Source organism: Leptidea sinapis, chromosome 46 (assembly GCF_905404315.1).
Source record: "Leptidea sinapis chromosome 46, ilLepSina1.1, whole genome shotgun sequence".
NCBI classification, from domain to species: domain Eukaryota; kingdom Metazoa; phylum Arthropoda; class Insecta; order Lepidoptera; family Pieridae; genus Leptidea; species Leptidea sinapis.
This window is the reverse complement of record NC_066310.1, coordinates 376,663-389,280: the sequence shown is the minus strand read 5'-3', so window position 1 is coordinate 389,280 and position 12,618 is coordinate 376,663. Positions and strand designations below refer to the sequence as shown.

At 38.5% G+C, this 12,618-nt stretch overlaps 1 protein-coding gene across 1 annotated transcript in view; it reads left to right on the top strand.

Moving 5' to 3' along the window:
• Positions 1-5,573, top strand: part of LOC126977934 (cactin) — a 34,944-nt gene extending 29,371 nt beyond the window's left edge. The window contains exon 12 of the mRNA XM_050826629.1: positions 5,363-5,573. Coding sequence (XP_050682586.1) covers positions 5,363-5,551 — 189 coding nt within the window. The 3' untranslated portion in view covers positions 5,552-5,573. The remainder of the gene's footprint in view (positions 1-5,362) is intronic.
• Positions 5,574-12,618: the final 7,045 nt, after the last annotated feature.

Below are 12,618 nucleotides of genomic sequence, written 5' to 3'. Positions count from 1 at the left end.
ATAAAGAACACAGATGATATTGTATTGTTTGCGGATGATATAACACTATTATTTAAAGTTAATCGACATGCAACTACTATTAATATAATAATAATAATATTGACACACTCTTACACATATTATCTTTCCCTAACTATTTAGTACGATATATTTACTTAAATACAAATAAACATCCATGACTCGGAATCAAACATTCATATTCATCATACAAATGATTGCACCTATCGGGATTCGTACCCGAGACCTCTAGCTTAGTAGGCAGGTTCTCTAACCACTGGGCTATTATAGGGGTCGTATTGACGATGTAAACAATGCTATTTCTAATTTCTATAGTAGAAGAATGGTTCAATGAAAACAATCCTGTTTTAAATGGTAAGAAAACGAAATAACGAGGGCGACTAAGGGCTTTTTAGAAGTGGGAGAGTCACGCTGCCGTCTTATGACGTCAGCACAATCGGGCCAGACTCGTCCGGGTTAATTACCACACTCGCACAGAATACCGGCGTGAAGTAGCGGCCTGGTGCCGCTATGTTTCGCATAGGTTAGTGTCGAGGACCGGAGGCCATCCCTTCCCCCCCCCCCCCCACAAAATATGAGAGCGGTCCATAAAAAGATATTACCCCAGGAGGGTACCGGCTCTAGCAGAGCCGGAGAATCCCTCCCCGAGCACTCTCGCTCGGGCTGCCCTTCGTATTCTGGGGTGGGCACAGAACCGCGCAAGACCGAGGACAAACGAGGCAGTACCACCACGGCACCCCGCTCCACGCTCAACGTGGAATTTTGGGTAAATTTCGTGAAACTTTTGCAATATCAGGGGAATTCACTCCAATTTAAACGCCGTCCACCACCACCTTGTGTTTCCTTACGGAGACGCAGATATCTCGACCTAGCGATACGTCATATTTAACGTACCCCGGGTACAAAATTGAGCACAATTTTTTGCCTCATGCCGGGGTATGTGTGTACGTTAGGGAGGATATCTGCTGTCGCCGTCTCGGCAATTTTGAGGGTAGGGACCTGTCTACTCTCTGGCTCCGCGTAGATTTAGAGGACCGCGTCCGTATCAATGCGTGTGTCTACAGGTCCCATAGTGGTAACGCAGAAACCGATCATCTCATGGGCTGCGTTCAAGCGGCAATTGACGACGTGCTTGCACAGATCCCCTCCGCTGAAATCGTAGTCTTGGGTGATTTCAACGGGCACAATGGCTTGGATCACGTACCACAGACTACGCAGGGCGATCTGTGCATAATTTTGCATTGGCGTATGGTCTGTCCCAATTGGTTGAGTCGCCAACGCGGCTCCCGGATGTGGATAGCCACATGCCGTTCTTATTAGATCTTCTGCTGACTACACATCCCGATTGTTACCAGGTCTTTGTCGACGCCCCTCTCGGAACGTCCGACCATTGCCTGGTCAGGAGTGTAGTGCCTATCCGACGCCAACGTCGCAGACCACCAGCGACCCGCCGCGTTTGGCACTACAAGTCAGCAGATTGGGATAGGATGCGTTCCTTTTTTGCATCTTACCCTTGGGGCAAGGTTTGTTTCCCTTCGGATGATCCTAGTGCCTGCGCCATTGCAGTAGCCGATGTGATACTGCAGGGCATGGATATTTTTATACCAAGCTCTGTAGTACCGATCGGTGGCAGATCACAGCCCTGATTCGATGCGTCAGTTAAAGCAGCATCTGACTGCAAAAAACAGGCGTATCGAACTTGGGTTGCGGCGCTGGGCACAAAGGATCCGAACTGCAAAGTTCTTAAGAGGAAATATAACCGTGCCTCCAGATTTTTTAAGCGACAAATCGCCCGTGCGAAGTCTAAGCACGTCGTCAAAATCGGCGAGCAGCTTTCCAGTTACCCGACCAGAACACGCAAGTTCTGGTCGTTGTCGAAAGCTGCTCTTGGTAACTTCAACCAGCCGTCCTTGCCGCCGTTGCACATGAGGAATGACACCCTGGCCCATACGGCATAAGAGAAAGCCGAGCTCCTGTGCGCTCTTTTCGCCTCCAACTCGACTCTTGACGACAACGGAAAAACACCGCCGACCATCCGGCGGTGTCAGAGCTCTATGTTTGAAGTACAGTTCAGACAGAAAACTGTTAGGCGAGCTCTGTTTTCGTTGGACGTCAGGAAGTCGAGCGGGCCGGATGGCATTTCTCCAATCGTGCTTAGAACGTGTGCCCCTGAGTTGACGCCAGTGCTAACGCGTTTATTCCGGCACTCTTATTCCAAAGGCGTAGTCCCTGACTCATGGAAGTCAGCCCTTGTCCATCCGATCCAAAAAAAAGGAGACAGTTCGGATCCGGCGAACTACAGGCCTATTGCTATCACCTCCCTGCTCTCCAAAATCATGGAGAGCATAATTAGCCACCAGCTTTTAGTATACTTAGAGGGTCACCAGTTGATCAACGACCGACAGTACGGCTTTCGCCATGGACGGTCGGCAGGTGATCTTCTGGTATACCTAACACATAGATGGGTGGCGGCTATTGAAAGCAAGGGGGAAGGCCTGGCAGTTAGCCTGGATATACCGAAGGCCTTTGATCGTGTATGGCACAAGGCGCTCCTCTCAAAACTTCCATCATTTGGGCTTCCCGAGAGTTTGTGCAAGTGGACCTCCAGCTTCCTCACTGGGCGTAGCATACAGGTCGTTGTCGACGGATATTGCTCGAACCCGAAGCCCGTGAATGCTGGAGTGCCCCAAGGCTGTGTGCTATCTCCTACGCTGTTTCTTCTGCATATCAATGATATGTTGGACACCTCCAACATGCATTGCTATGCAGATGACAGCACTGGTGATGCCGTATACACGGGCCATGCAGGTCTCTCTCGGGAAATCGTCGACCAGTGCCGGGAGAAACTTGTGTCTTCTATCGAGTCCACTATCGAGAAGGGCGCGGAATGGGGTAAATTGAACCATGTCCAATTTAACCCCCAGAAGACTCAAGTTTACGCGTTTACCACTAAAAAAACCCCATTTGTGCCCACATCACACACAGTATTGTTGTCATCTCTGGTCTGGTGCACCCCAGTATCTGCTCGGTCCATTTGACCGCGTGCAACGTAGAGCAGCTCGAATAGAATTTCACCTTCGCACGACACGCCACAAGTTAGGATATCATCCCCACCATCTGGATGTGTGGCGCTCCTCCACAGTGCGGTTTTCAAGAAGCTTTCTCCCTCGTACTACAAAGCTGTGGAATGAGCTTCTTTGTGCGGTGTTTCCGGGACGATAGGACATGGGTACCTTCAAAAAAAGCGCGTACACCTTCCTTAAAGGCCGGCAACGCTCTTGTGATTCCTCTGGTGTTGCAAGAGAATGTGGGCGGCGGGTCACCTGGTGTTAAGTGATCACACCAGGTGACCCGTACGCTCGTTTGTCCTCCTATTCCATAAAAAAAAAAAATAAGTAGAGAACTATTGGATCTTGTAAATAAGACAGTGTTCTTAGGTATAAATCTAGATGAGTTACTTCAGTCGGGCGACCAAATATTCCAGACAAAAAATAAACAGATTCAGCTCTGCAGCCGATAAGAAAATAAGAGAACTGACGTACATTGATACTGCCAGAATAGTATATTTTAGTTACTTTCACAGCATTATGGGCTATGGTATCCTTTTGTGGGATAATGCTGCTGAGATCAATACGATATTAGTCCTGCAGAAGAGAGCCGTTAGAGAATATCATTAAATAATAAATTTAAAGACATCGGTATTCTGACAGTACTTGAGAATTTGATGTTTATTCAAAAGAATAGAAATTATTTTGTAAAATTTAAGTGATTTACAAACTATTAATATCAGAAAATATAAGGGTAAACTTGATATGCCTCAAGACTCCATACAGTCAGAAATTCTTTTAAGTGTCAATGTATTCGTTTCTGTAATAAACTTCCCGAACAGATAGGCAAATATGTCTATAAATAAATTCAAAGTCCCCACAAAAAGTAAATTCAGCACCAAAGGCTAATCCAATATCAAGATTATTTAAATGATAACGCAACCTGAAATTGAATTGCTCTACTTATGTGTGATTTGTTTTTATATTATTTTAATTGTTTGATATTTTTTGATTTGTGTACGACTTAATTTGTTGTTAATCAATGTTATGAGCTCAATTAACATTTCCATTTTACACTAATATATCCAACCAAACAAAATATAGATATTTTTTTAAAAGTTAAATGTTAACTAATATCAAATATTATTCAACTTCATTAACATTAACCAATAACCAAATATTACATATGTACATATAAATATATATAGATACATAGTAGTAGTAGTACATGATGTAAATTTATATAACGGTAGGGGAGCTCAAGACTCAATAGATATTTACTTGAGCGTCGTATTGGATTATGAAGATTATATGCTAAAAAGAAAGAAGAAAGAAAGGTTTCTATGATGTGTAGGGTACACACTGGTCACTGGTAAGGGGAGGAGTGTGTGTGTGTACAACAATGTAAAAAAAACAGTCACAAAGAAATACTCAAGCGCTTCAGATATTAATCTGCTGGTTTGCATGGTGGGGGTGGCCATAAGAAAAAATCTTACGTGGCGTGTCATTGAGATGAGATATAAAGTGAACCCTATCGTCACTCCTATTCAAAAGATTGAAGATTTGAACGTGACCAAAAGTTATGAACGATTTTTGATAATGCATAGCGTCAGATTGCTATACAGACGGTTCATATTAATGTCCTTGTCGGCCTGACCCATAATATGACAATTATGTGGAGGAATCCCTTAATCTTAATATTTGGGTTAAAACTTTGTGACTTTCCGATTTCTTTATGTAACGCTCGAATTGTTAGAATATTGAAATGCACACTTTACTGCATATAGTTAACTTACTTTACCTCAATCTGAAGCGCTCGAGTTGTTCTAACGACCGTTTTTTTTACTAATATGATTGGCTTCTCTAGACGTGGGAGTGCTTCACTGGTGCAAATTTGCCCCTCCTATGTTATTCTGACTCACTCGAATAAATCACTAAATCCCCGCTTGGGCTTATCTTGATTACCCCGCTTATCTACTATAATGTTTGGTACATGGTTAATGTTATGACTTATGGTCAATTTTGAAAGGCTCATGACATTACATGTCATACTTTATTTTGGACATTGTGAAACAAGTAATATTTTCAACCAATAAAGATATCAAAAATTTGTTGTATCAGTTAACTATGAACTATTATATACTTTCAACCAATATTGATATCTAAGGTGCTGCCTTCCAATATAAGAATGATGTTCAAAGCTATAAAGCGTTTTGAATATAATTGAACGTATTTGGATTACTGTGACAGTTAGAAGTCGTTTCGTTAATAACATTATATATAATTGTCGTGTTCAGAAGCCGTGCGCGGACAACCCGGAGTTTGCCGTGCTGCGGTTCCGCGCGGGCCCGCCCTACGAGGACATCGCGTTCAAGATCGTTAACCGCGAGTGGGAGTACTCGTACAAGCGCGGCTTCCGCTGCCACTTCCACAACAACATCTTCCAGCTGTGGTTCCACTTCAAGCGGTACCGCTACCGCCGCTAGCAATACACTTTCATGGCCGTCACTTGGTTTTTTATTTTACTGATGACTCCACTTTGACCTACAAAAAGCTACATACAATATAGATACATTAGGCGGAGGGGCAGCCCACATGATATAACTCCCCGATGTTGTACTCACCACGAGGGCAGGCTGCTCCACGTGCTACAGGATACACTCGTAGAGAAACAAATCTATTTTAAAAAACAACATGGCCGCCGCGCTAAAATGTCCAACGATGGACCAGAAACTGTCAAGTTATTCGTTCGCGGCTACGGCTACTGTAAAAAATACGTTCTATATTAATAATATAGTACATTTTACTTTGCATTGTTGTTAAGTTTGAGCTTTAATGAGAAGAAGTGGCGAGAAGATCATTACTGCTTTCTAAATCTATAAACAGTATAGGTTCATGATTTTACAAATTATTGTGAATAATAATATATAATATATTATATTAATAATGGCTGTGTGATGAATTAATATCCTCCTTGATACCCTTACTGGCTTACAACTGTCAACTTATGAATATTAATATTTTATTAAAAAAAATATGATTTTTAGTGAATTGAATTAGTGAAACAAGGGAAGCACCAGCTTTCAAATAAAAAAACAATTATCAAAATCGGTTTACACAGTCGAAAGTTTTAAGGTAACAAATATAAAAAAAACATACCGACGAATTGAGAACCTCCTCCTTTTTTGAAGTCGGTTAATAATTATTATTAAAGGATCGTGTACCTATCGTAAGACCGTCTCTCCACACCTGCAGCCTTCTCGGATCTCAAAGTTGCCCGCGGCCCGCTTCATGTAATTTTACATGAGCGATATCGCAGCGACATCTGTCGTTCACCTACGATTCGTATTCACGTGATTTAAATCGCACGTTCGAGAAACGATCCTATCCAAAAATCGCTAAAGCGTATTCATGTCAGCTAGACGGACTTCAAACGCTGTGTCAGTGATATTCTGCTATTTTTTTACAATCGGTTACCAACGATGTAATGTCAAATCGAATGTCTGAGAAGTCGCTGAACTGAAGTTAGTAATTTGCAGTTGTTGGCTGTTGAAAATTTTTTCATAAACATGAATATCAGCTTGTCGTGGCTACTTTTGGATCTTTCCGAAAGGGAAGACCGGCGAAGAGAACGTCGACGCCGAAATAAAATGAGGATCAACAAATATTTTGCTTTCGAAATGACAGATACGGAGTTCGTGAAAACATTTCGCTTTACCAAGGATTTAGTTCTTGGTGTTATTGAAGACCTCGTTTCCAATTCCATGAGATCGTAATACTTCGTTTCCTATTTAGGCTGGTAGTTACCAAGAAAGATCTTAGTAGGTACCTACCTACTTATCTGACTAGATATTTACTATATTTAAAACTTTAATTAAATAAATTATTAAATCATGTGCTTTTTTACATTATAGGTATTAATAGCACTAGCATTTTACCAACAGGATATTACCAAACCATTGTTGGTCAGAGTAATTTCAACTCAGTAGGTATCTCAACCTACAGTGTATAGAGCAGTGGGACAGGTGACTAAAGCACTCAATAATGTTGAGTTATTCATAAAACATATTTATTTTCCTCTTACTCAGGATAGAAGATATAGAATAAAGGGAAGGTATTTATTTACCTTAAACTATGTTATTGGACTCATTAAATACCTACTTAATTATTTATTAAATATTGTAGGTACTTATTACAGCTTTTATGAAAAAACTAAGATAGCTCAGAAAGTAATGCAAGCTCACGCACGGTTACAATCTTCTTCGAGCTCATTTTGTTTAATCGAACAAAACGAGACGAGAAAGAGTTACCTACACTTGGGCGAAAATCCAGTTTGACTTTGATGTACGGTGTTTTTTTATTACAACCATTTGGGTACGACTTTTCATTTTCAGCCTATTAATTTCTGTATAAAAATAATTATACCTTACCTTTTTACTCTACGGCTTCAAATATTGTTAGGTTGAGTACTAATAACGGAGCAAAAGACTCTGATCTCATACTAAACATATTTAAAAGAATAAGGTAGAAAATAAAGGAATAGTAGAATTGGACTGGCAATCGCAAGTCGTCGATAAGTCGCTGAGTTTCATTCCTATTGAGTTGTCGTATCGAATCAATACGTGAATACCAATTTTGGACCAAGTTTCAATAGGACGACTTCTGAACTCCAACGATTTTTGGATCCTTAGAATATACGTGAATCGGCCTATTGGACAGTGACAACAGTGGATTAGCAGTTAGATTATTTTTTTAAGCCCGAAAAAGAAGGTTGCTATAAGCTTTACGTTTGTCAGTCTGTCCCTATTTTCTGATCAAGGTCTGCGTTCAGTTGACGGTTTTTTACGTTTTTCATCAAAAATCACACGTATGTTATAAATTTGAAAGTTTGTATGTTTATTTATTGGTTTGTGTGTATATTTGTTACTCCTTAAAGCTCTAATGTATTTCGATATAATAAGTTAAGGTATTAGGTTTAATATTTTTTTATAATGAGAGAGGTAATGACTCAAATATGATATTTTTATTTAAATAAAATAATTCGGGAAACTGGTTTTAAAATGTTAAGTTCCCTTAAATAAATTTAAATTGTTAAATTTTGTCTTTGAGACATAGACATCTTTTCCAGGGTATCTTTTTGGCATTTGTAGTTGCATGAGTTATACCTTTAATGATAAGTCCGAGAGAAGTAAAAGTCTTTGTTGGCTGTAAAATTATATATTGATAAAAAGATAAAATAAACTGATAAATTCTAAAATGATATGTAAATGAGTTAAACGCGGCGTGTCTGATGACGATGACGAACTGGCTGTCTAAATGACCTAAGTTAATGCTTGTGGCGTAAAAGTGCTGAAATAACAAATGTACGTGTGTTGGCCCGTACAGTAGTGTAAGCGGACACCAATATGTCGTGGTATGACAGCTTTAGTCAAATTATAAATATGGATAATTGGGCTTTTGTGTGCGCATCAATTTGACTACATTGGCAAAATATTTTGACTTTCGAAAGAGATTTCAATACTTTTAATGTTAAAAAAGTTTTATCTTACTTTATGAGCATGAATTTTTAAATGCTTAAATATTTTAGTGGTGAATTTTAAATCAACCTCGAGGAAATTATTCGAGCAAATGCCATTCGACTAATTTGGTTTGTAAAATTCTTCACATCTCTCTTTTGCCGGGCCAATTCTCTTTCACTTGTACGGCTGAAAAAGCTTTTACAGATTTGCGGTGTAAATAAGTATCAATTATCCTTCTATTATCTTATCTTCTCTTATATTCTATCCTATTCGTAACCTAGTGGTTACGATACGTCTGTAATTTGCACTAGTTTGTAATTGTTCACGTTCTTGTAAGCCGTTCATATTCACTGGCAATCACTTTCCGTACACAAAATACAATATTGCTAGTAATTGTTCACTGGGCCTTCAAAAAAGTGCGACTCTATAGATTTCATTTGAGACTGTGTGCGTCCTTTCATGTGTCTCATTCTGACAAGCGGGAGAGAAAGGGATGTGAAAACTTGTCAATAATTGGACCATATTTAATGAAAAAATATTCGTTTTACTAAATTATTTACGCATTTTGCCAACCTATCTTGTACAAATAAAATATACTTTCCGGTGATAAGTCACACCACCTTTTTTGCGTCATTAACATTACATGCGTATTATTTGGGACTTAGACTTCGTGATTTGACGACTAAAGAGAAAAGTGTGCCTACATTGTCTTTAAGCACATTTTTGCCGTTCCGCTGTCAGACTGCGAATGATATGTCTATATGTATAGAACGTAAAACGTAGAACGAACTGTTAGAATGGACGCGCTGGTGGCCTTTTTAAAAAAACACTTTTTGATTCCCGAATTACTTTAATTTCCACACACAATTTTATACAGAACTTACTCACAAGACCGAGTGTAGCCAACTCTCCGCACCGCGTGGCGGCTATCGCTTTTATATAAAACTAATATGATAACTCGGCAATTTACCTCATATGACAACTGGTCATAACAGAACGAAAAGCGTATGACGGTGTATTCAGCATACCGGGTAAAATAAGGCCCCACCAGGCTAGACATCCAATTTACATTGGTTTGACATTTAAGCAATCAGAAATATAATTCAAAACAATAATATAATAATATAAATCAGAAATATAACAGAAGCAAAGTAATGATATTTATTTATTTAATATTTTTAAGAAAGCCAACAGCTGGTTTTACATACATTAAAATAATTAACAAACATAATTCATTGGAGCTAATAAAAGGCTTCCACATGTACATACGAACAAGTATAATATTATTAAATCTAACATATTAATTACAAACAAACAACACAAGTATAATTAAAAGTTATTAAATAAAACTTCATAAAATTATTAAATAAAATCTTCTCGCACTCCTATCGCCAGTTGAAACCATGATCGAAAAGGAGTAATTTCATTCCTAATGTTAATTTGTTAATCACTGATAAATTGTTTTACCAAATAGGCTCTAATTGAATTAATACTGAAGTTAAAGACATCAATATTATCCGTGTCACAAAAATGATTGAATGACTGCATAGCTCTTAAAATAAATGTGTTTCTTCTATAATTTGTGCGACAGAATGGTACAGCAAAGATAGGCTGTTGTCTTGACATTCTACTAGGGACTGCCAGACAGACTTTGGTCAGTAATATAGAACAGTCAATTATACTTCTTAGTATTTTGATTATGGTGATTATATCAGAAATATCTCTACGAGCTTTAATTGATAGAAGGTGGAAGCGCTTGCAGCGTTCTTCATAGCTTACATTAGGTATTTTAAACTTAAAGCCCAGATATCGTGTAAACTTCCGCTGAACCCTTTCAATTCGATTAATGTGTTCAGCATACATTGGGTTCCAAATTTGTGAACCATATTCAAGATGGCTGCGAACGAAAGAACAGTAGAGAATTTTTAATGTTTTCATACTTTTGAAAGGTTTGGCTGTACGTATTATGAAACCTAGTGCTTTAGACGCTTTATTGATAGTCTGATCAATATGTGGTGAGAAAGTTATTTTGCTATCATGGACAACACCTAGGTCTCTTGTTTCGTTTACCACAGATAGACGTTCCTGTTTTAAAATATACGTATGACGGAAAGGGGTAGGCTTAGTAGTGTAATGCATGTAGAAACATTTGGATACATTTAGGTCTAATTTGTACACGGTACAATAGTCATCCAGTCTATACAAATCTTCTTGAATGCTTAATGCATCTGTCTTATTATTTGCTGTACCAAAAATTTTCATGTCATCTGCAAACAAAAGGTAATTCGAATTTTTAATGTATCGTCCGATGTCATTTATGAAAATTATAAAAAGCAGAGGTCCTGTTGATGCTTGATCCTTGAGGAACCCCAGAGGTATATTTTTCCAAGAAGAGCAGTACCCATTGAGAACCACAGCCTGTTTTCTATCGGAGAGATAAGATTTAAACCAATTGTATAAATCGTCACGGATACCAAGTGCTGTAAGCTTTTTAAGAAGAATACAATGGTCAATTCGGTCGAATGCTTTCGTATAGTCCATGTATATAACATCAACGTTATTACCCTGTACCATTTGTTCAGATATGTAGTCATTTAGTACTGCTAAGTTTGTGACGGTAGAGCGTGCTTTTAAAAATCCATGTTGACATTGATCAAAAGCCGAACTAAATGTTTTGTAAACTTGCGTGAACACAAGTCCCTCAAGAACTTTAGCAAATGAGCTAAGTTTGGATATTGGCCTGTAATTTTCTACATTTTCCGTGGAACCTTTTTTATGTATTGGAGAGACATAAGCAGTTTTCCATTTGAGGGGAACCAGACCTTGGTTGAAGGATCTCTTAAACAATAATGATATTGGTAATGACAGCTCGAAGGCACATGCCACGATAAATTCAGCTGGTAAATGGTCAGGTCCTGAAGATTTTTTCAGATCTAATGACCTAAGGAGTTCATATACTTGTTTGCAACTGACTTCTAGGTTCCCCAATTCAAAGGCCGGATTTGATGATGGTGGAGGCATTTGAGAGCTAGGCGATGAGCTCGATAAAAAAGTAGTATAAAAATAGTCTGAGAACAGCTCACTAATGTCATCTCCTTTTGTATAACTTTTGTCTTTAAATGTCATTATGGATGGAATGGTACCACGCTTATATTATAATGTAAGTGAATTCTTGAATTGTCACATGGATATTTAAATTTCTTATTTATATAAATAATTGTAAATCACTGACATTTGCATGCTTTGAATAGAGCTGAATAGCAAACTGTAAACATTTGTACTATACCATCTTGTAATGAAACTTATTCAATGCAAATAAAGTTTATCTTATCTTACGCCTGTCTAGGACGTATGAAAACATTTTTTTGGGATTAGTACATATGGATTGCTCAATGTTGTTTATATAATTATTATAACATTCCCTTTCAGTTGCATCAACACGTTCTCTGAGAACTCTAAAAGAGGCTTCATCTGATTTATTTCCATAGACTTTACTTTCTAAAGAATTTGAATTTTTCTTTAATCATTCTGATTAGAGATGAAGTATACCACGGGGGATATTTAACATTGCGCGACTTACATTTAGGGACAAATTCATCTCGCAATTTATATATTATTTTGTAAAAAGAGTCAAGTGCTTCATTAATGTCGCCTGAACAGACAATTTCCTCCCAGTCAACCTCTGACAATATTTTACGAATTTTGTCGTAGTTGGCACTCTTGAAACAGAAAAATTCGGTTTTTTGAGGTGCTAAGGGTATAAAATTCAGGGAAGGGACTACACATATAGCTTTGTGAGGCGAGTCCTCAGGTACAAGCGGAGTAGCACACTGGAATACTGATACAGAGTCATTTGAGAGTACGAGATCAAGTATACGACCGATATTGTTTGTTACGTGATTATATTGTTTCAAACTACACATATTAATATTATCAGCAAAATCGAAGTAAATCTGTTTGGTTAGATTATGCGGAACAAGTCCATCCTCAGAAGATGAAGAAACCCACTGAATTTCACTTAGATTGAAGTCACC